At 40.2% G+C, this 19,437-nt stretch overlaps 1 protein-coding gene across 8 annotated transcripts in view; it reads left to right on the forward strand.

Annotated features, from left to right (window-relative positions):
- FOXN3 (forkhead box N3) overlaps positions 1–12,010 on the forward strand; it is a 201,719-nt gene extending 189,709 nt beyond the window's left edge. For 5 of the 8 annotated variants that reach the window (XM_074542499.1, XM_074542498.1, XM_074542497.1 and 2 more), the window contains 2 exons: positions 6,522–6,545; positions 9,108–12,010. In XM_074542499.1, the coding sequence (XP_074398600.1) occupies positions 6,522–6,545; positions 9,108–9,657 (574 nt within the window). In that variant the 3' untranslated portion in view covers positions 9,658–12,010. The remainder of the gene's footprint in view (positions 1–6,521; positions 6,546–9,107) is intronic. The other 3 variants (XM_074542501.1, XM_074542502.1, XM_074542504.1) reach the window with 1 other exon arrangement.
- The last annotated feature ends 7,427 nt before the right edge of the window (positions 12,011–19,437 follow it).

Consider the following 19,437-nt stretch of genomic DNA (forward strand, 5'->3'; position numbering starts at 1 on the left):
AGAATCAGGGTCTAGTCCCTTGGATGCAGTATTTCCATCCAGTAAATGGAGAGAAAGACAGAGAGAGCCTATGACATTCATGTGGTCTTGATGCTTAAAATGCATAGAGGAGAAGACACTAATTGGAATAAAATCCATAATTTTTGATGAGCCAGTTCTTCAGTTTTTCCCATTTGCTCCACTGAAGGGATGCAACCTCAAGGGTCATCCTCCAGAATTATGCAGAGTTCCTCTCCATCTCTCTTTACCACAGCTTGGCCTTGCTAGCAGCAGGGGTCAGCTCTCTGCATCAGCTTTGCCACTGGCTTCACCCAGGACGTGTATTCTGCTCCAGTGGGGATTGCAGAGCCATAGGACTACAGGATCATTAATTATATATAATTTTTATGAGGTTTTCGAGCTAAATGGAGGACATAGTGGTCTCAGTATTCTCTCTGAAGTTTATCTGTATTTCCTGCTTAGACTCTGTTTCATAATCAGGATTGACTCATGGATGAGATAGAACTGTGTTACTTCCAGGCCACTTGAAAACTTCTGTGTAGGCATCCTCAAATTGCTGTGCTGTAAAGCTGTGTCTAGTTACATTTTATACATTTTCAAAGGACTGTTTCTCATGGTTTTTTTCCCAGCAGTAGAGAATGGGATCTCTACCAGCTACCTGTTAATGTAGAGATGGGAAATTAGGGATTTTACCTTCCCTTGCTTACGTTCTTTTTGCTCTGTCTCACAGAAAATCATTTATCATTAGTTAATGCAGACATTTCTAATTCTTTTTGTTCTCTTCTCCAGCCTTAGGCAGTATTAGAAATAGCTTGCTATGAATATATTCCTGGTGTGCATAATGTCTGCTCATATTTAAAATCTCCTGCAATATCCCCTCTTTTAATTCTTGAAAGGCAGAGGGAGACACAGACAAGAGGCTTTGAAAGCCTTTGAGAAGTTAGGGGACTCTCTTCAATGGAGCGAGTTCAGCAGGCAGTTTTGTCTTGTTTCCCTCAGGGATAATGCTGTTCAGGATTTCTTTGGGAAGAACATCAATCTGGATTCACAATGCCTCTTGGAACATCATCTGGTCCTCTCAAAACTGGACACTTCTGTTACCAGTTCTGTGAAAAGTACACTGTTTCTTGGTGCCAGTCCCTCTCCTCAGATACACCAGACTAAATAGGAGCTGTCATGTTCAGCTTTCATGGTCTCCTGAGAATAACTTCTGCTTAGAATGTGCAGCAGGGGAAATTTACCACAGCATCCATACAGCCTTCTTTTGCAATTTAAGAGTAGGTGGACTGCTCAGATTGAGCTGTCATTCCTGCACAGAGAACAATGGTCCAGTCAGGCTGGCAGGGGATGTTTTCAGACATGTTCAGGTGCAGGAAGGTTGATTTTCCCCACTAGCTTTTACCAGGAGGGAGGTCTGGGCAGCCTTGGTAGGTTGTGCAGTCTCCTGTTAATTTTTCTGCTGAAATTGTGTGCCTCTGCCTATGTACTGAGAAGCCAGACAACTTCTTTCTAAGATTTTTTAAATCAAATGTCTTCTTTTGAGAAGTGTTCCTTTGGTGCTACAAATGAAAGGCCTGAAGCCATCTGAAGAAGGTAGTTTTCATCATTCTTAAAGGGGACCATTAGCATTTCTTTATTATGCAGACAGTTGCATAAAAAATTAAACCTCATAACTGTTTTTCTTTAGTTACCATATGTAGGAATCACAGGTTCCTCTGTAAGATGCTGGTCTTCTCTTGGCACTTCCTTGCTGTCTGAGCTGTTTATTTCATTTTGTGTTATATTTCCTCAATATCTTAATGGTCTTTGGTTTAGTTGTCCCCCAAGCTGGTACAAATAGCTTGCTGTATGTTGTCCTGTTGTGCAGTGGCATTAGTGCCAAAACAGAGTAAGAAAAAGTTTGGTCTTGGGTTAAATCTGCAGTTATGTGGGTGTTTTGACTAATCTGTTGCTCAGAAAGGAAGCCAAAACTATAGCATTGGACTGATAAGCTGAAGTCTGTGATTTCTGATGTGTTAACTGCCATGAATAGAAAAGTTTACTGTGCTGTTCATCTTTGACAGCGTGACTGAATGCATTGGCATATTTTGTTCCTGTAGAAGGTATCAATGTGTTGTTCTTCCCTTGTAATTACATATAATTACTTTATATTTTATATATAAAATAAGGTACAATTGAATTAAGTCCTTTGGGTTAAAAAACCCTCCTGGGGTTTATTTAACAAAGATGACTTTCCATGAATAAAGAATTACAGTTGCAATCATCATTATTTTGTAGTGCATTTGGCTTAAATTGCACAAATAGGCCTTTCATTCCAAACTCATCTACAAATGGAAAGGCATCCCACACTATTTTTACTTTGAAAATCATCCTCTGGTGTTAAATCTCCACAGCAGAGCATAATTGGATGTGTTTTGACAGTAGCTTTTTATTTACTTTATTCACACCACTTTTAGCTTGTTTACCATCCATATTTTCCTTGTTGTGGCTGACAAGTGTAAGACCCACCCAAAACCAGCAGGGAAAATAACGCTTCAGAGCTGCACAGCGTGTAGCATGGCTCTAGCATGAGATCCATCGTGTTTTGGGGATATTTTTGGCAGACCATATCCCTATATAGTTCCCTCAGAGAATCTAAAAGCAAATGCAGTGACAGTCTGGATATGTAGAAGATACTGACTGACAGAGATATTCACTGAAAGCAGGCAAAGCCACTAGTTCCTTACATACAGCAAGGAGTTGGTTGGGAAAGGGAGCTCTTGCTCTTCCTATCATCATCCATTGGAAAATACCTTTTAAATGTTTTTCTAGGTGGACTTCTGTGTTGCTTTGGTAGGGATGGTATCTGTCAAAGTGGCCAGTGCATGTGACACTCACATGTCTTGGCAAGGTGCACAAAGCTCTTACCATATGTAATCACCTTCCACAGGAGTCAGATATGACCTGTTACATCAACCCTTGGGAAGAGCACAAGCTTGGAAGTTGATCTGACATTTGAGATTGTGTAGCATCAATTTCACCACGATATTTGTAATTTTCTGCAGTTATCCATAGTGGGTGGGTGGTTTATGAACTGTGTCCAAGTCCTGCTGCTGTGCAGTAGAACTACTGAGCCTAAGCCTCTCACATGCCTGATGCGGACAGATCCACTGAGGTGAGGTTGATGGAAATTCACCCCACAGAGAAGCTTAGCAGCTGTTTAGCATAGGCCTTGTAATTTGGTTCAGTCTGTTTTGCAGAAGATGTTTTACAAAATATCCTTGGTAATTTTTTTTTAAAACTTACTTATATGCTACATATGCCTAGTTAATAGGTTAGATTACTTTTGGTACTATTTGTTAGAAATACCTTGGGTTTTAAATTACTGCAGGTTAAAAATAAAAATAAATAGGAAATTACATGGGTTTTTCCCCATTTTATCCAATTCTTCTTCACCAAATTCTTCTCTGTCCTGGTTTTGGCTTGCATGCAGTTCATTTTCTTCCTAGTAGGCAGTGCAGAGCTGTGTGTTGGCTTTAGCAGGAGAACAATGTTGATAATATGCTAATGGTTTAGTTACTGAGCAGAACTTGTCCTAAGTCAAGGACTTTTCAGTTCCCCATGCTCTGCCAGTGAGCAGGTGCACAAGAAGGGAGCAGGGGCAGGGCAGGTGACCTGAACTGGCCAAAGGGATATTCCACACCACAGAGCATAAACTGGGAGAGTTGGCAGGGAGGAGCTGATCACTCCTGAGGGATGGGTTGAGTTGGGAGCCATTGTGTTGTGCATCCCTTATCTTTCTTGTGTTTTATTCCCCTTTTTGTTATCTCTCTCTTTTTATCACCTTCATCATCATTGCTGTTACTGGTTTTGTTGTTGTTTACTTTATTTCAAAGTGTTTGTGTCTCAACTCATGTTTACCTTTTTCCTATTCTTCTCCCAATCCCACCTGGAGCAGGGAAGAGCAAGCAGCTGCATGTGACACAGTTCCTGGCTGGGATTAAACACAGACATTCTCAAGGAATTTCACAGTTACCTGGAAATTGCAAACAGGTTTCCCGAAGAAATTCCTTCAATAAAAAAATATTTCTATTCAAGTTTCCAAGATAAAATTTTTCTTATTCATAGGGAAAACAAGTGCACCTGCACTGGCAGAGCTACAGCTCTTCCTTGATTTTGAGGAATTTAAAGAAAAAACAAAAAAAACAACAACAAAACAAAAACCAAAACCAAACCAAGCAGACAGACAACAAAAAGTAGGTAAAGTTTGCTAGTGTTGTATTTTGGCACTCCAAAATTTTGGCAACCTTACCTACTTCATCATGAGTAGATTTTAAAATGCCTGTTCTTTTGCTATTATTGCCACAGTTCCTTATGCAGCTCCTGATCACTAGGGCATGACAAGAACGAGTTTTGTGCTTAACCTTATCTAAAGATGGAAAATGGTTATTTAGGATTATTTGCACTTCAAAATTATAGGGCAATTACTAGGTTATTCCTTGGGCATAGCTTTTATTATTGTGACTTTATTTCTCATGCTGTCTTTATTTTTGCTTCTATTTTCCTCCCTTGAAGCAGCCATTCAAGCAATGATTAAATAAAACAAACATTGCATGTGCAGAGTAGATGCCAAAGCATAAATAGAATTATTATCATTCACTTACATTATCTGTGAATTACTATTTTTGCTTAGATAAAGGAATTGGTAGGTGTTTCCTTTCATAAATTCTTAATTGTATCTTTGTAGTGCTTACCACTGGTGTGATCAGCTTAACAAACCCCAGATCATCCCAGATGCACTGCATTCCCCTCCCCACCTGTAAGAGGCAGGATGAGTTATCCTTGGGAGCCAAAGGAATCCTTTAGTAACTAAAGGACAGCAATGCTGACTGACTTGATTCTTCTTTCTTTGCAAAGTGCACGGGGCTCCATTTGGTTTAATTTCAGATCTGCTGCTGATACTGCTGGCAGTTCATGAAGTGTATTTACTGTGGTCCTTTGCATACAATTTTTCTCTGAAGTACCTTTGTAAGAGCTTCTGTCACTATTATGAGCCCTTTGTAAGAGCTTCTGTCACTATTGTGAGCAGCTCACTGTTGACTTTTAACTCAGTAACCCCTGACAGAATCTCATTGTAGCGCAAGTGAGCACCACTTACTTCTCATACACTTGCTCATCCTTCTGTCTACTGGTTTGTAGTGGTTTTAAGAAGCAGTTCAACTAGCTGTAGCCAAAAGTTCTGACTGTTCTGAATTTCCCTTTGAAATAAAAAAAAGTGATTTTTTTTTTGTTTTTTTTGTTTTTTTGGTTTTTTTTTTTTGTGAACCGGGAATGTGTCAAAATCTACAAACCCAGCTTACCTTTACTGTTTTCATTGTGTCTTCTGACTGTGTGCTTCCAGTTACATCCAAAAACTGTCATCTATGGGTACACAGTATCTGTCATCCAGAAGGATCAGAGGTAGATTAAGGTGATATTTAAACTCCACATAGGGTTTCTTTGTTCATCAAAGGAATATACCTGTCTCCAGTGTGAAATGCAGTACGTTTTTTTTTCAGCAAAACCTTTGCCATTTTGCAAACAGAATGTGATTACCTATCTTTCTTTCAAGCTAGCAGAGAAATTTAAGGAAGATATGCCTGTACTTGGTAAAATGACAGACTCACTTTTGTCTCCTCCTGAGGAAGACATCTCTGAAAGGCAGAGGCACTAGCACTGTGCAAAGGACATTATTTCCTCTAACTTGAGACCAAGCTGCCATGAGTTCTGTCTGGCTTCTGGTGACATTGGTAGTAGAATTCATATCCATTAACAGTGGGAATGAAGTCAGACTTTCAGAAGTCCAGACTTATATCTGCACTGTTTAAGGATTGTGTCATTGTGCTACAAACAAATGGAAATGTTCTAAAAAGAATGTGTGCACATTGCTTTAGGCTGAGATCCCTCAAGCAAATAAGGTAGTCCATGTGAGTAGGATGAAAAGCTGTGGAAACTGTCCCAGCAACTTTCCTGAAAGAGCAAGCCACTACTTTAAAACATGAAAATATGTCAGTTTCTAGAAATTATGAAATGAAGTTCTGAACAAAAGGGGGGGAAACAAAGTGAGAGTTATAGCCAGAACTGTGAGCAAAAATAGATGGAGCTAGCCAAAATCTGTGTCCTGAAACCCAAGGGAGTTCTGTCCACTGATGATCTAGATTGAACCATATAAATCACAAATTCATTTCACAGTGAATATATGATTGTTTAAGAGCAGCGTAGAGCTTGAGAATGTCTCAGAACCATGTGTGAAATATTAATTGTTTAGATATTTGTTCATTCAGCTCTTACTAATCTACTAATATCAGTTATAAGTAATTTATCTAATGTTTGAGCTATTGCATATTAAGATACAAATCAGATTTACTTTCAGGGTACATGACTTTTGATGTTGTGAATATCCTAAAGCACTCTTCCTGTATAACTTTTTACTTTTCTGCAAATATCCTTTGCTAATTCTCTCCTTGACCTGCTTTCTCTTCCTTTTGTATTTCCTCAAGCAGAACTGGTTGGAAATCTTTCAAAATGTAAGTGAAACCCAAAGATTTTTCTGAGATCCAAATGCTATCCATTTCCTGACCAGTTCCACTTTCTTCTGAAGTGTTATTGTTCTTTTCTCCCCGTTTTTTTTTAAAGCAATTCTTTTTTTGCACCTCTTTGTAAACTTGTATTTTTCTTTGCCAGCACTCCCTGTGGGATGCCAGCCTCACAGTACCCCCTCCCCTGGGACATCCCTCTGTACTCCCCAGGCATTTTATTCTGTTTTTATGCTGATTTGGAGGAATTGGGATTTGGACTAAGTCCCATGGGCATAGCTTTTGAATCCAAATTACAGCCCCTTTATGTAAAGGCAACACTAGAGACTCCAGAGCAGGGTAAATCAGAGATGTCTCTGGCACGTGGTTGCTGTGCTGCTCGATGGAGCAGTGGCTTTCCTTTTATTGACAATGTCTTGGTACAAACTCACAAGAGTAGATATAAATGGGTGTCTTGGTTTAAATCACATCCATTAGAAGCCTTGTTCACTTGCAGTCAGTAGGAATTTCATTTGAGTTTCCACCTATTCTGTCCTGTATTTGTTTCCTTGGAGCAAGAATTGGTTGTTATTTTTTAATGGAAAATTAGTAGCGTGTGATTTTTAGTAGGCCATATTGCTCTGACTTTTAGCTGCCTTGTAAAATCAAGTAAGTTTAATTTTATGCTAATTTATGATAATTTTTAACATCTTTAAATGTAAATTTACCCTAAAAATGAAGAATCTGTCACTTAAAATGCATCACATGCTTCCTTGTAATGGCTGATCTTAAGGAGTTGGTTATAAATTCACCTTATAACTAGCTTAGTATGGATGATTTCTTATTCTAAGCATTTGGCATCCTCTAATGACAACCCCTGCAGTTGCAAGCCATCACAGAGTAAATGCAGCTGGCTTGCTGCACAATCATGAATGACATTGCACTTAGTTATTAATAATTGAAGGAGCTTTGTGTATTCCTTCTGGGTTCTGTATGGAATTTATGGATCATACATCTATTCAGAAAGCTAGGCAAAAGTAATTTTGTTGAGCAAAAGAGGTTGGCAAGAGGCTTTCTTTGCTAATAAGTGTACCTTCTATTCTATACATTTCTTTGAAAGCACTGTAAATAACATTTGGAATGACTGATGAATTTGCTGCCTCCTAACATTGTCCTGTCACTGGTTCATAAATGCAAGGGGCTTTCTTATCTCAGTGAGCTCTTGCAGACAAGACCATTCAGATGAACAGGAACTGTGGAATTACATACCACTCTTCTTTTACCCACCTTTCAACCTTACCTTTCAGAAATGGGTAATACTCTGCTGTTTCTTGTGTAAGGAAACCATACATGAGGTCCATGGCCTGAAACCTAAAGTACTTTCCCATTTTTAAAAGTAGAAGAGCAGTGATACTCTGGACTTGCCACTGTGCCATTCCTCTTAAGAAACATCTATTTTGTGTGCATTTAAGAAAGGGTTTTAATCCAACACTGCCCCAAGTGTGCAAAAGCACTCCAATGGTAACACAAAGATGGCAAGTTTAAATCAGTTTATCATGTGAGGATTTAAACAGCCTTGCTTTTTGGCTGGATTTTTTTTAACTGACAGAGAGGTTCAAGGCTGGTAAACTGGCAGGAGGCAGTGATGATGGTTTTACTCAATGAGGAGCATCCTGCTCTCCTCCTTTTCAGCAGGAGTTAAGCATGGCACAGAATCAGTGCCTTCTTTAATAGTATTGTAAGTATTGTATTCTGTTTTTTAAAGTCAGTGGCAATGCTCTAATACTTTTCACTACAGAAAAAAAAACCAATTCATTTTTAAACATATCATGCTGCAGTAGTTCCCACTGCACAGGGTGCCATAAAACCAAAGGAGAAAATGACAGCTTCTAGAGCAAATCCAGATTTATTTTTTCTACAGCTTGTTTTTGAACACGTTCTAATATTTCCTTGGCAGCCAGTGGCTTAAGATTGTATTGCTTTTAAGGTTATTTATTAACTGATCAGAATCAGAACTGTGACTGGACATAGTTGTTCATTCTCTTGCAAAGAGTCCTAAATAGAAGTTGTGCTACTTCTGAGGTGAACCATGGAATACAAGTTGGAATTAGAGCTGGAAAGTGTCTTTCAGAGCAGGCAAGGAATTGCCCCAGAAAGCTAGTGTCTCTTCCCCACGTTTTTGGTAGTATTGCTTTATATGCAAAAGATGAGGGGCTATTTATGCAATTTATCAGTTTATTTACCCAGTAGATAAAATAATATTGGGGAGTTTTCTTTTTAATTTTTGAAAATGTAAACTATTAATTGAAATTTAAATCAATACTGTTTACACATCATTTATTTGTAACCATCCCCTACTGTTCCTGCTTCTTGTGCTATTTTGCATCTTTGGGTTATTTTTGTATGTTAAGTCCAGTCCACAAGGCTTTGAAATGAGTTTGCATGGACATTACTTTGATAATCATCATTTCAGATTGTAATTTCAATTTACCTGTCAGTTGGCTTTATCATCTTTGCTTTGAAGCAGGATCACATCTCTGTGGCTTCTAAGAGTGCTTGGATTTGTTTTTACAGGAATGGAATAACAAACTGCCGGATGCGGACGGAAAGCGAACAGTCCTGCGGCTCTCCAGTTGTTAGCGGTGACCCAAAGGAGGATCACAACTACAGCAGTGCCAAATCTTCCAACCACAGGAGCACATCACCTGCCAGTGACTCCGTTTCCTCTTCCTCTGCTGATGACCAGTATGAATTTGCAACTAAAGGTAGCCAAGACAGCAGTGAAGGAAGTGAGGTGAGCTTCCAGAGCCACGAGAGCCATAGCGAAACAGAAGAGGAGGACAAAAAGCAAAGTCGGAAGGAGACCAAGGATTCTTTAGCTGACAGTGGATATGCATCCCAGCACAAGAAAAGGCAACATTTAATGAAGGCGAAAAAAGTACCAAGTGACACACTGCCTCTTAAAAAGAGACGTACAGAAAAGCCCCCTGAGAGTGATGATGAGGAGATGAAAGAAGCAGCAGGATCACTCCTGCATTTAGCAGGAATTCGATCCTGTTTGAACAACATCACCAATCGGACGGCAAAGGGGCAGAAAGAGCAAAAGGAAACCACAAAAAATTAGAACAAATCAATGATTTGTTTGAACTTACAAAGTTTTGTTTCAGCACGTCAGGTGAATTCTAATGATTTGTGGCAATATCAGCAATTTTTTCCTTTTTTGTTTTTCTTCTATTTCTTTTTGTTTTGTTTATTTGGGTTTTTTGTTTGGTTTTTTTTTTTGACCCTTAAGATTTTTATTTTTAAAGGAGATTGAAGCCATAGAACTCATACTGACACTCAGCTAATTTACAAAAGCTTTTCATTACCTGAAGACAAAAAGTTAACAAAAAAAGAAAGCCAAAATCGCCATTGCTTTCTCCAGCTTGTCAAAAATGCTTGGTTGAATACGCAGTGATATCAACATTAATGTGATGGGAGTAAAATTGGGCACTTGGAAATCCCTCTTAGAGTAGAAGAGCTGTGCATAATTTAGTATTCATTCAGGCCTGGCCCTTAAGAATTTTTTTAATGGCCTTACAATTGGGTTAGAAGTGAATGTGAATAAAGAGATTTGTGGGAAAGAGGAGGCACGTACTTCTCAAGCAAGAACTGTTTAGTGGCACTTGGAGATGTGTCACACGAGTCTTCGAACAGCCACTGGTGGCAACTGTGCAAGCAGCAATGCACTTCTAGTGTGTCACGTATCCTTTGTGGCTCATAGTGTGAAGACTGATAACTCTAAGTCAGAGGAAATTTAAATTATGTATGCAATGGGTTTCAGTGAAATAATGAAATGGGAGGGGTGTGACTGTTAGTAGCATCGTTAACCATTGAATTCTGTCTTTTATATTAAATTGAAAGAATGTTCAAAAAGCCATAAGCCTGAAGATTGGCACTGCGTGCAAAAAATAATAGTAATAGGGAAAAACAAACTATGTCTTCTAAACTGCCTGAGTGGAAAGTAATCAAGTCTAAGAAATTACAGTATACACAATGTACATCAGAATCTTTTTCTGTGGATCACATCCTTGATCTAACAGGGGAAACAAAGCTACAAAACCTGCCATTAGTAGTACTCTGTATTTAAAACTAGAAGGAAAGCATATTGGTAAACAGTAAAATTCAGAAATTCAACAAAAGAGCTCCTACACTGCCCTCAGAAGTGAGTGTGCAGTGACCATCAGTCAGGATTCATCTGTGCAAAAATGACAACAAATTTCCAGATTCAACCAGCATAGCCAGCAGAAGAAATTTGATCCACATTGCATGGATTCTTTAGGGAAAGGGGGAAAACAAAAAGCAAACAATTTTTTTTATTCAAAGATGACAAAGTTCTTGTAAGGTAAATAATGTATTTAGCATGAAGCATGAATTATTTTCATATAAATATAGAAAATAGAGAAAAAGGCTATGCCTCTAATTTTTAAGCCCTTAGGCTTAGAGTTTGTTTTTTGGGGGTTTTATTTTTTTGTTTTGTTTTTGTTTTGGTTCTTTTTTGTTGTCGTTGGGGTTTTTTTGAAGCAGGTGTTTAAGGTTTAACCTTCTTCAGGGACAAACACTGACTGTTGGGGAACTTACTCTGCAATATGAAAAAATAAAATCTTCATGCTCTGGTAGGGCTTGGATGGTTGAATTATACTGCCTTGTCTGCACATTCAGCCCCCTCTCCCTACTTCTGTTAAAAAAAAAAGAAAAAAAAAAAGAAAAAAGTAAAAGTGTGTCTTTTCTTCGTCTGTACATGTGTAACATGACGCAATAATCTGAGGGCAAATTTAGTAGTGAGTGTGTATGACAGAATCAAGAAAATAATGGGAGGTTAATTGAGGAAAACTCTCTGATTTGATTCAGGAATAAGTAGACAAGAAAATAGCTTTGCTAATTTGCCATGAAAAATTGAAGTTAGTTAAGAGCCTTATGGAGGTGTCTGAATAAAAACCATTGTTACAGAGAGTGTGATTCAGGTACAGTGCTACTCTGGTAAGGATGGCTATGAGACTGAAAATCACTACAGCACAGAGAAGCTGTGAAATAAACTAAACAGTCTCTCTCACCTGGATTCTTGCATTTGGCATGAAAAATTCTACACTTAGAATATCCTAGAGGCAAAAAGAAAATCCCAGAAACCAACCACTTAAGAGAACGAAATGGTTGGTTTCTTAAAGAGTATAGGTTTAGATTTATCACTAACAGCTGTTTCAGGCAGCAGTTTAACCAAGATGGATCTAGTTTATGAAGAGTGAGTTAGAGAAGGGTTTGACTTCCTATTCAGTGCAGTGAGCTAAAAGTTGTATTTGGAGATGCCGGTGGTGTGTGCTCAGTTAGGAGGTGGAAGGACTGAAGGACAGGCTGGTCTGGACCTGGTTCTGTACCCCACATGCATTTTGTAAAGAACAAGGCAGCACAGCAACAGTGTGCCTCTCCTCCCATCTCAGCCAGCATGTCCTGGGATCCAGGAGCAGCTGGATAGCTGCCAGAGCCCAGCACAACTGCCAGCTTAGGAGATAAGGAAGGAGAGAGCCATGGATAGTGCAAGAAACAGCCTTGTTCCTTTTCAGTTTGCAGGGGCCAGTGCATGCAGCATTGATTCCCAGCATTAGTTAAATCAGGAGTACATAGAGACTGACTTCTATTGGCTGCCTGCAGCCCTTTAGATAACGCTGGGGAAAACAGGAAGGACCAGTCCCTTGGCCAGGTAGCACAGAGATGAATGAGCCATAACATTTCCCTTGTCTGATCAGACTAGGATAATCTGCTTCTTCCCAGGTCCGTGCTCTCCACAGCCAAAGTCTGCAGGTGGTGAAGCACACAACCCTGTACTAGAGAACTTGGTCTTCATCTTTTACAGACTTTTGGGAGAGTCATTTGAAATAGAAGATACTACAGTATCGCTTTGCCACCACCTTTGCTCATTGATGCATAGTTGTATCAGCTTGGGAGTGGCTTAATATTTACCAAAAACAGCACTGAAAAATGTAGTGGCAGAAAATACAAACCATGGCTCAGCCATCTCTGTCCTCCAGGGAAAGCTACGTGCTTTTGTGCCAGTGGCCAGATTCTGTCCACAACACTAATTCCAGAGCAACTTCTCTGATTGCAGTGTGTCAGTGCAAATGAGATCAGTATCTGCTGAAAAACAAGTACCATTCATTAATGTGGACTCTTGGTGGCTAAATATATAATTACCACTAGTATTACTCATCTTAGAAAACAGTCATTTTGCATAAATATCTAATTAGGCAGGTTAACTTTATACAGATATATATATAGATACATATGTATAACACCTATCTAAGACTTCAACAAGATCTCTGTATACTTCCTGGTAAACCTAAAATGTTGGCAAGCATCTATTTTCATATAAAATTTGTTTCTCCTAGTCTGATCTGCCTGGAAGGTATTCTTTGGTAGGATTTTACAAAGTTATGTTTGGGCTGCCATCAATGGATTATTTCTGGTGTTTAAAAACAACTTGTCCTTATTGATGCTTATTCTGACTGTTGATGAGAAGTACATAATTTGGATTGTATAAAGTATTTAGGAGTCACCTTTTAAACCATATTTGTGCCTGGCTGACAATGGCAACTTTGTCAGAACTGGTTCTACTCCATCAGAGAAGTTCTCTTTTTTTGTGTAAGAACTGAAATTGATTTGTTTTCCAAGAAATACGATGTCAGCTTTTAATCGAATTGTCTTTACTTCAACTGAATGATGTCAAAACGGACTGGTAATTGCACTGTATTACAAACTCTCTCACTTGCCAGATAGGAGGTGGTGTGGTTTTGCTTGTTTGCTTTCCTTCTAAGCCATTTTGGGGTGAGAAGTTGTCAGATCTCTAACTTCCCCTTCTTCTCACTCTGAGTATTGCCAAATTAGCGTTTCTCCAAGACAGGTGGGGGCGAGGTCAGCAGGTGTTCAGTGGTGAGTTTCACATGGGCATGAATTGTAAGGGTTGCTGGACTTCATGGCGAGTTCCTTTGGAATATGCCTTCTGCAGCAAGAAGCTCTTGCAGGCCAGAGCTAATGCCATAAGCAGATTTCACCAGCATCTCCAGGGAGGTGAAATCTGCTGATCGTGCTTGCATTCTGCAAGCAGTTGGATGTCCTACTGCATTTTGGTGCAGATTCTGCTTGCATTTAAAAATGCAAGCACAGGTCTTGAACAGCTTAAATGTATCACCCCATAGCTGTTTCTGAAAGCAGTCTGCTTCTGATCTTCTCCTGGCAAAATTGGCAGTAGTTCTACAGAAATCACAGGGCTTTACAGCTGAAGAGCCAAATGTGGGAGTGCGGCGAGCCCTGTAGGACTGGAGAACTGTCCTGAGACTCTTCTCTCCAGCAATTGAGGTTCATCTTCTGGTTCCTCTCCCACCTTAATGGGAGAAGGGAATCCCAAAGGAGATGCATTGGCTCCCAGTGTTGAGCTGAATTACTGTCTACTTGTGGAAAAGATACAGAAAAAAGCTGGAGGCTGCATTCTTCACTGGAGTGAGGTAGAGATACATCGACATACTTTACCAGACAATGAAATTCTAAATTGTACACCAAATGGCACCACGGATAAAATTACCAAAACAACACTTTGTCCTGGTTTCTTAGTAGTGGTAATTTATTTTCACTGAGATTTTGGCTCCCATCCCAATCCATCTAAAGATGTAGATCATAGAATCATAAAATATGTTGAGTTGGAAGGGACCCATCCTTCCTTCTCGGCCCTGCACAGGACACACCAAGAATCATACTGTGGGTCTGAGAGTGCACAATCTGAGGTCTTCTAGAACTTGAAGGTGTCTGGTCTCCTTTGCAGTTAGTGGAGCTATAGACACCCAAGTGCTCCTGGAAGCCTTTACCATTTCACTATTATTGTTACTACAATTTTTGCTTTAATCTGGCCCTAGGCATTTTTTGAAACATTACTCTCCTGTGCTCCAGGATCAGAATAAAACTACTGAGAAAATGCATTTCCAATGCAATTTACTTCACTTCCTGGAGAATGCAAACCCAGCTCCTTCAGGCACATCACTACTGCCTGAATAGCTCATTGGCATATTTTATAGGAAATACTTTGAAACATTTTCTTAACTTTGCCACCAAAAGAGCATTTGAACCATACATCCTCCTGATTGTAACAGAGTATCAGTGTTGACCGTCTGACCAGTTAAGTTTTAGTAGTGTTCTTCACAGCCCTCCAGTAATATATCAAACACTGTTATGCACATAATGCAGCACTGTGATCTAATTTAAATAATACTTTTTTATTATTTATACTACTCTATGTAATATACATCAACACTTTGCTATATAACCTAAGTGATAACCCTCTTAGTTACCTGCCAAACTCTGAATTTCTGTTTGATTTATATTGCAATTAGCACAGTTACCAAGTTGTAATGATGTCTCTTTTCCTTTGAAATGGGATGTGTAAGTCAAACTATACATTTTGTGTGTTTCTGTTTCGAGATGAAGTTTATAAGGATTTACACACAACATTCAGTGTTCTGTATAAATCTGCATACATTTGTAAATTCATCTGTTAATCCCCTTTTCTTTAGAAAGTATTAATTGATGGTGGTTTATTAGGGATTTTTATTTTTGCATTTTTATTTTTAGTACTGGTTATTCTTGAATTAAGCAGAGACTTGTCAGCTGGGTTGCTTTATCCTTGATCATGTACATGACCTTATAATTCTTCCACAGTTCAGCAAACAAGTACTAGCTTCACTGACCAAAAAACAGTCTCAACCTAATGTGTCTATGGTGCTGTATTTTGCTGGTATACATTTAAACCAGAAATGATTTAAAGGTCACTTTTGAGTTGTTCTAATAAGTAGCCTTTCCTGGTTTGGGAAGTTTGGGTTTTGTTTTAGCATTGAAAACAAGATATATTTATCTGAAACTATATAATGGTTTTTCTACTGTATCACATTTCCTTTTGCAAAGAGGGGAATATCAGCCTGATGCAACATCCTTTCACAATCAGTGGGAGGGGGTTTTTTGTTTCACTTTTTTATTTTCAGTGGATTTCGTGAGGCTTTGGATCAGGCCAGCAGTTACAGGAGCTCATCATCCGAGGGTTTAAGGGATAAATGACAACTTGTGCTGGCCTTTAGTGCTAGAAGGGATTTCACCGAATACTAAAACTACATGCTGGACTCTGGAATGGCTGACAATCTAAAATGGGAATCTTTTTCATTTGTTTACTCTGGCCTGAAATCCCAAGACCTTTTTTTGTTTGGATGACATTGAACTTGAGTACATTTTTAAGTTACTAGAGCATTGTACATTTCCTGAGTATGTGTGTGGGACAGCAATTGAAAGTCATACCTGTTATCTGATAACCAGTTCCATGCCTGCATCATTCACACTCACTACTTAAAACTGCCATGATGTAAAATGTTGGGGGGAATGATTTGTGTGTGTATGAAAAGCATTATGAACTTGTACATTTTTTTATACTCTGATCTGTAATTTCTGAAGTATTTTGTTTTACAGAAAAAGTGATAAAGCAATCAAAAGACCAAGAGATTTAGTATCAATGCTTAAGGGTCACAGGACCTTAACTGGCCAATAAGTTAATTTAGTACAGTGATAAGCCAATTTTTTTTCCTGTACTTGGCGTCTGAAACTGCCAATTTCATCAATATTAAAATATGAACTGTGACGGGGAATGAACAGTGATGTTAAGTTGTATTTGTGTTTACCTAAATGAGCAGTCCGAAGGCAAGTGCAATCAGCTGATCTTTAGGAAATATGAAATTGTTGATTTAGAGGCATACTTGCATTTTACATTTTCTTGATGTGTAATCATATTGCCAAAGACAAACTATTTCATCAATTATTATTGTAAATAACACTTTCCCAAAACCTACCATAAAGTTTCTGTGATGTATTGTCTTCCAGTTGCAATAAAAATTACTGAGTTGCATCAATTGAACAATTGCATTTGTGTGAATATTAGTTTTAGAATATGCTCACATATTAACACAGAGCAACAGTGGTTGTTTTGTTTGGGGTTTTTTTAACAAATTAATTCTTTCATTATTAAGTAGTTCTGGCCTTGTGGGATGTTACCTGGATCTTTACTGCTGTAGATACCAGCTCATGTTAATTTCCTGTACATGGCTGGACATACTAAACTGAAATTAAGTTAGGATCTGATTTTCCTCTTTCATCAGTTTTGCAGCCCAGAAACAAAGCTGATTTCATTGGGAATTGATTTTTGTTTTGGTTTTTGGTTTTGTGGGGTTTTTGTTTGTTTTTTTTTCCTTAGTTAGCAACAATCAGAAGAGATCCAGTAATAAAATGTCTAATGGCATATATATAACCTCTGACAAACATACCTTTGCAGTCTGTGCATTAATCCTTCCACCTAAGTCTAGATTGAAGAAAACAGTGCAAAAGGATTCTCTTCAGAGAATGAATAATAAGGCGTATTAAAAAATTGTAATGGTCTCATAGCTTTCTCCAGTTAAAATTAAACTGAATAGTACAATCTTAAAAGTCACGGCATTCCTCAGACACTGTGTTTTTGAAAGTGTTCTGTTAACAGTCCTAAATATCTATTTCTAAACTTTGGAAAGGACTGAGAGGAAAGAAAGCCCCTCAGTTCTTCCATCAAACTTTGTCACAGCTGGTTTGCAGCGCTGCTGAGGCAGAGAGGGTGGTTTCTCAGCCATGTAACGAGAATGTATGGCTGCTGGGGCTGGAACTCAGCTGACCTAAGAGTGTCCCCCTCTCTTGTCTTGATGCCATCCAGAGTGGCTGGTATGGGAGACTACTGCACCAGGCTTCTGAGGGACAAGATGGGTGTGGACATCCTGGGAGAAAGTGGAGCAGAAGCAGCAAATGTCTGAGATACACTGAAAAGAGCATAAAAGTGCCCAAGCTCAATATCTGTCCAGGCAATTGCTACTTCCATGCATTGCCTGGAAAAGTTTGTTGTAACCAATCCTCGGTGCCCACTGCTGCTGCAACTGAACAAGGAGAGAAAAAACTTCGCCAAGGAGGGAGACAAGATGAGAGTTGACTGATGAGAAGGCAAAACCTCTTAGCTGTGCTCTGAACCATTTCCTCTAATGGATTCCCCCTCCCATCTGCAGCCAGTGAGGCAGGGATCACGTAGCAGCCAGTGGATGGATTCGTAGTGATGTGTGTAGAGGAGCAAGAAGACCTGCAGCCTCCACAGAACACGTTTTAGCCTTTACGTACAAGCCAGCAAGCTTGCCAAGAGCCTGGTCGTGGACTTGGTTCAGCACAGAACATTGCAAAAGGGTCCTAAGCCATTTAGCTCAGCATGCCTGCTATAAGAGATGTGCTGAATGCCAACTGTGCTACCAACTTCCTGTGTAACTGCAATTTCAACAATCAAACACTGTATAAACACCTGTCCTACCTCCTCTCCAGACTCAACACCCTTATTTGCACCATGTGTTGTGCTCGATTTGTCAGAATGCCTCTGGCGAGCCCTTGGGCAGCGCGGGCAGGCGAGGTGATTTACTTAGCAGGCCTTCCTGCTGCTCTTTCTCCAGGGCTGTCCCTGCTCCAGCATGCACTGCCTGCAGCCACTCCAGGAATTCCTGCCCTGGTGTGGGTTCCTCAGGAGCGTACAGATCCCTTCTGTCCCCAAGTGGGTGTCCAGCAGCCCTCTGTGTGCTGGTTCCTTTGTAAAACACATCCGAGGAGGAGCACTCCCCGCCCCTCTGACTGCCTGCAGCTAAAACCAGCTGTGACCGCTCCTGGCCAGCTGCCCCATGGCTGATGCTGAAAGCTCATCTCCCCTGGCCACTGCAGGTCCCTCAGCACCTCCGCCATTGCGGTGTTCAGCCTGCTGAACAGGCCCAGAGGAAGCAGAGGGGCAGGTGCCATGGCAGCGCTCTGGGAGAGCCCTCGGGGCTGTGTGGGCAGAAGAACCGCCACGGCTAAGGTGCCACCCTTGGGATGGGCTCCCAGCTGCCTCTGTCCTCCCAGCCCTTACATGCTCTCCCTTCAGCAGTCCCTAGGCAGAAAGGCATGGCAGGGCATCCTCACCACGCAGAAACAGAAGGGGCTGTGTAAGTGTGAGATGTGAGCCATATGAACTCTCACACTGCACGTTTTGGCTGCAGAGGTCCGAAGAGCCCGGGCAGCGCAGGCCGGGCCCGGCCCATCCCGGCGGGGCTGTGGGTGTCAGGCCGGGCCCGGGCAGACACCGGCGGCCGCGGCACCGCTGGGCCCAGGGCACGGAACTCGGAGCACAGGAAAGAAAACACCGCCCCCGGGCTCAGCCGCCTGGCCTGCCAGGGCAGGTACTCGATAGGTGTGTCACACAAATTGGTTACACACAAAACACCCACGCCGGTGTGCCCTCCATGCTAAATTCCTGTCCTCACACAACAGCATGGAGAACTACAGACTGCCTGTCCTGTGGCACTGGACCCTTCCGTTGGCATCATGCACCCGGCTGGGGAAGCTGCCTAGAAAGAAAGAAGAGAATGTAAATAACAACAAAAGGCTTTGTTCTGGGTGCTCAGATCTTCTGTTATGCCAGTGAATGAAGCAACAATTGATTCTGTGATGTCTGCTTCTTAAAGAAATATTATAAAGGAATAAATCTTCAACACAGGGCAATACTTTGAGTGGACACATTCAATCCATGTAAGATAATTAAAGGGGCTTTTAAACTTCATCATAAAGTACAGATGATTAACAATGGTGAGAAACTTCATGGAAAACACTCTACAGCAAACATCTGTCAGACTTAATAATAAGCATACACTCTGCTTTTCATCATATACTGTTTGACATAATTTTTATTGGCTATAAATCTACAGGGTTTGTTTATATTTCTATTTGTATTAAGATTGCTTGCCACTTTATATTTGATCAG

This window comes from Zonotrichia albicollis, chromosome 6 (genome assembly GCF_047830755.1).
Source record: "Zonotrichia albicollis isolate bZonAlb1 chromosome 6, bZonAlb1.hap1, whole genome shotgun sequence".
Classification (NCBI taxonomy): domain Eukaryota; kingdom Metazoa; phylum Chordata; class Aves; order Passeriformes; family Passerellidae; genus Zonotrichia; species Zonotrichia albicollis.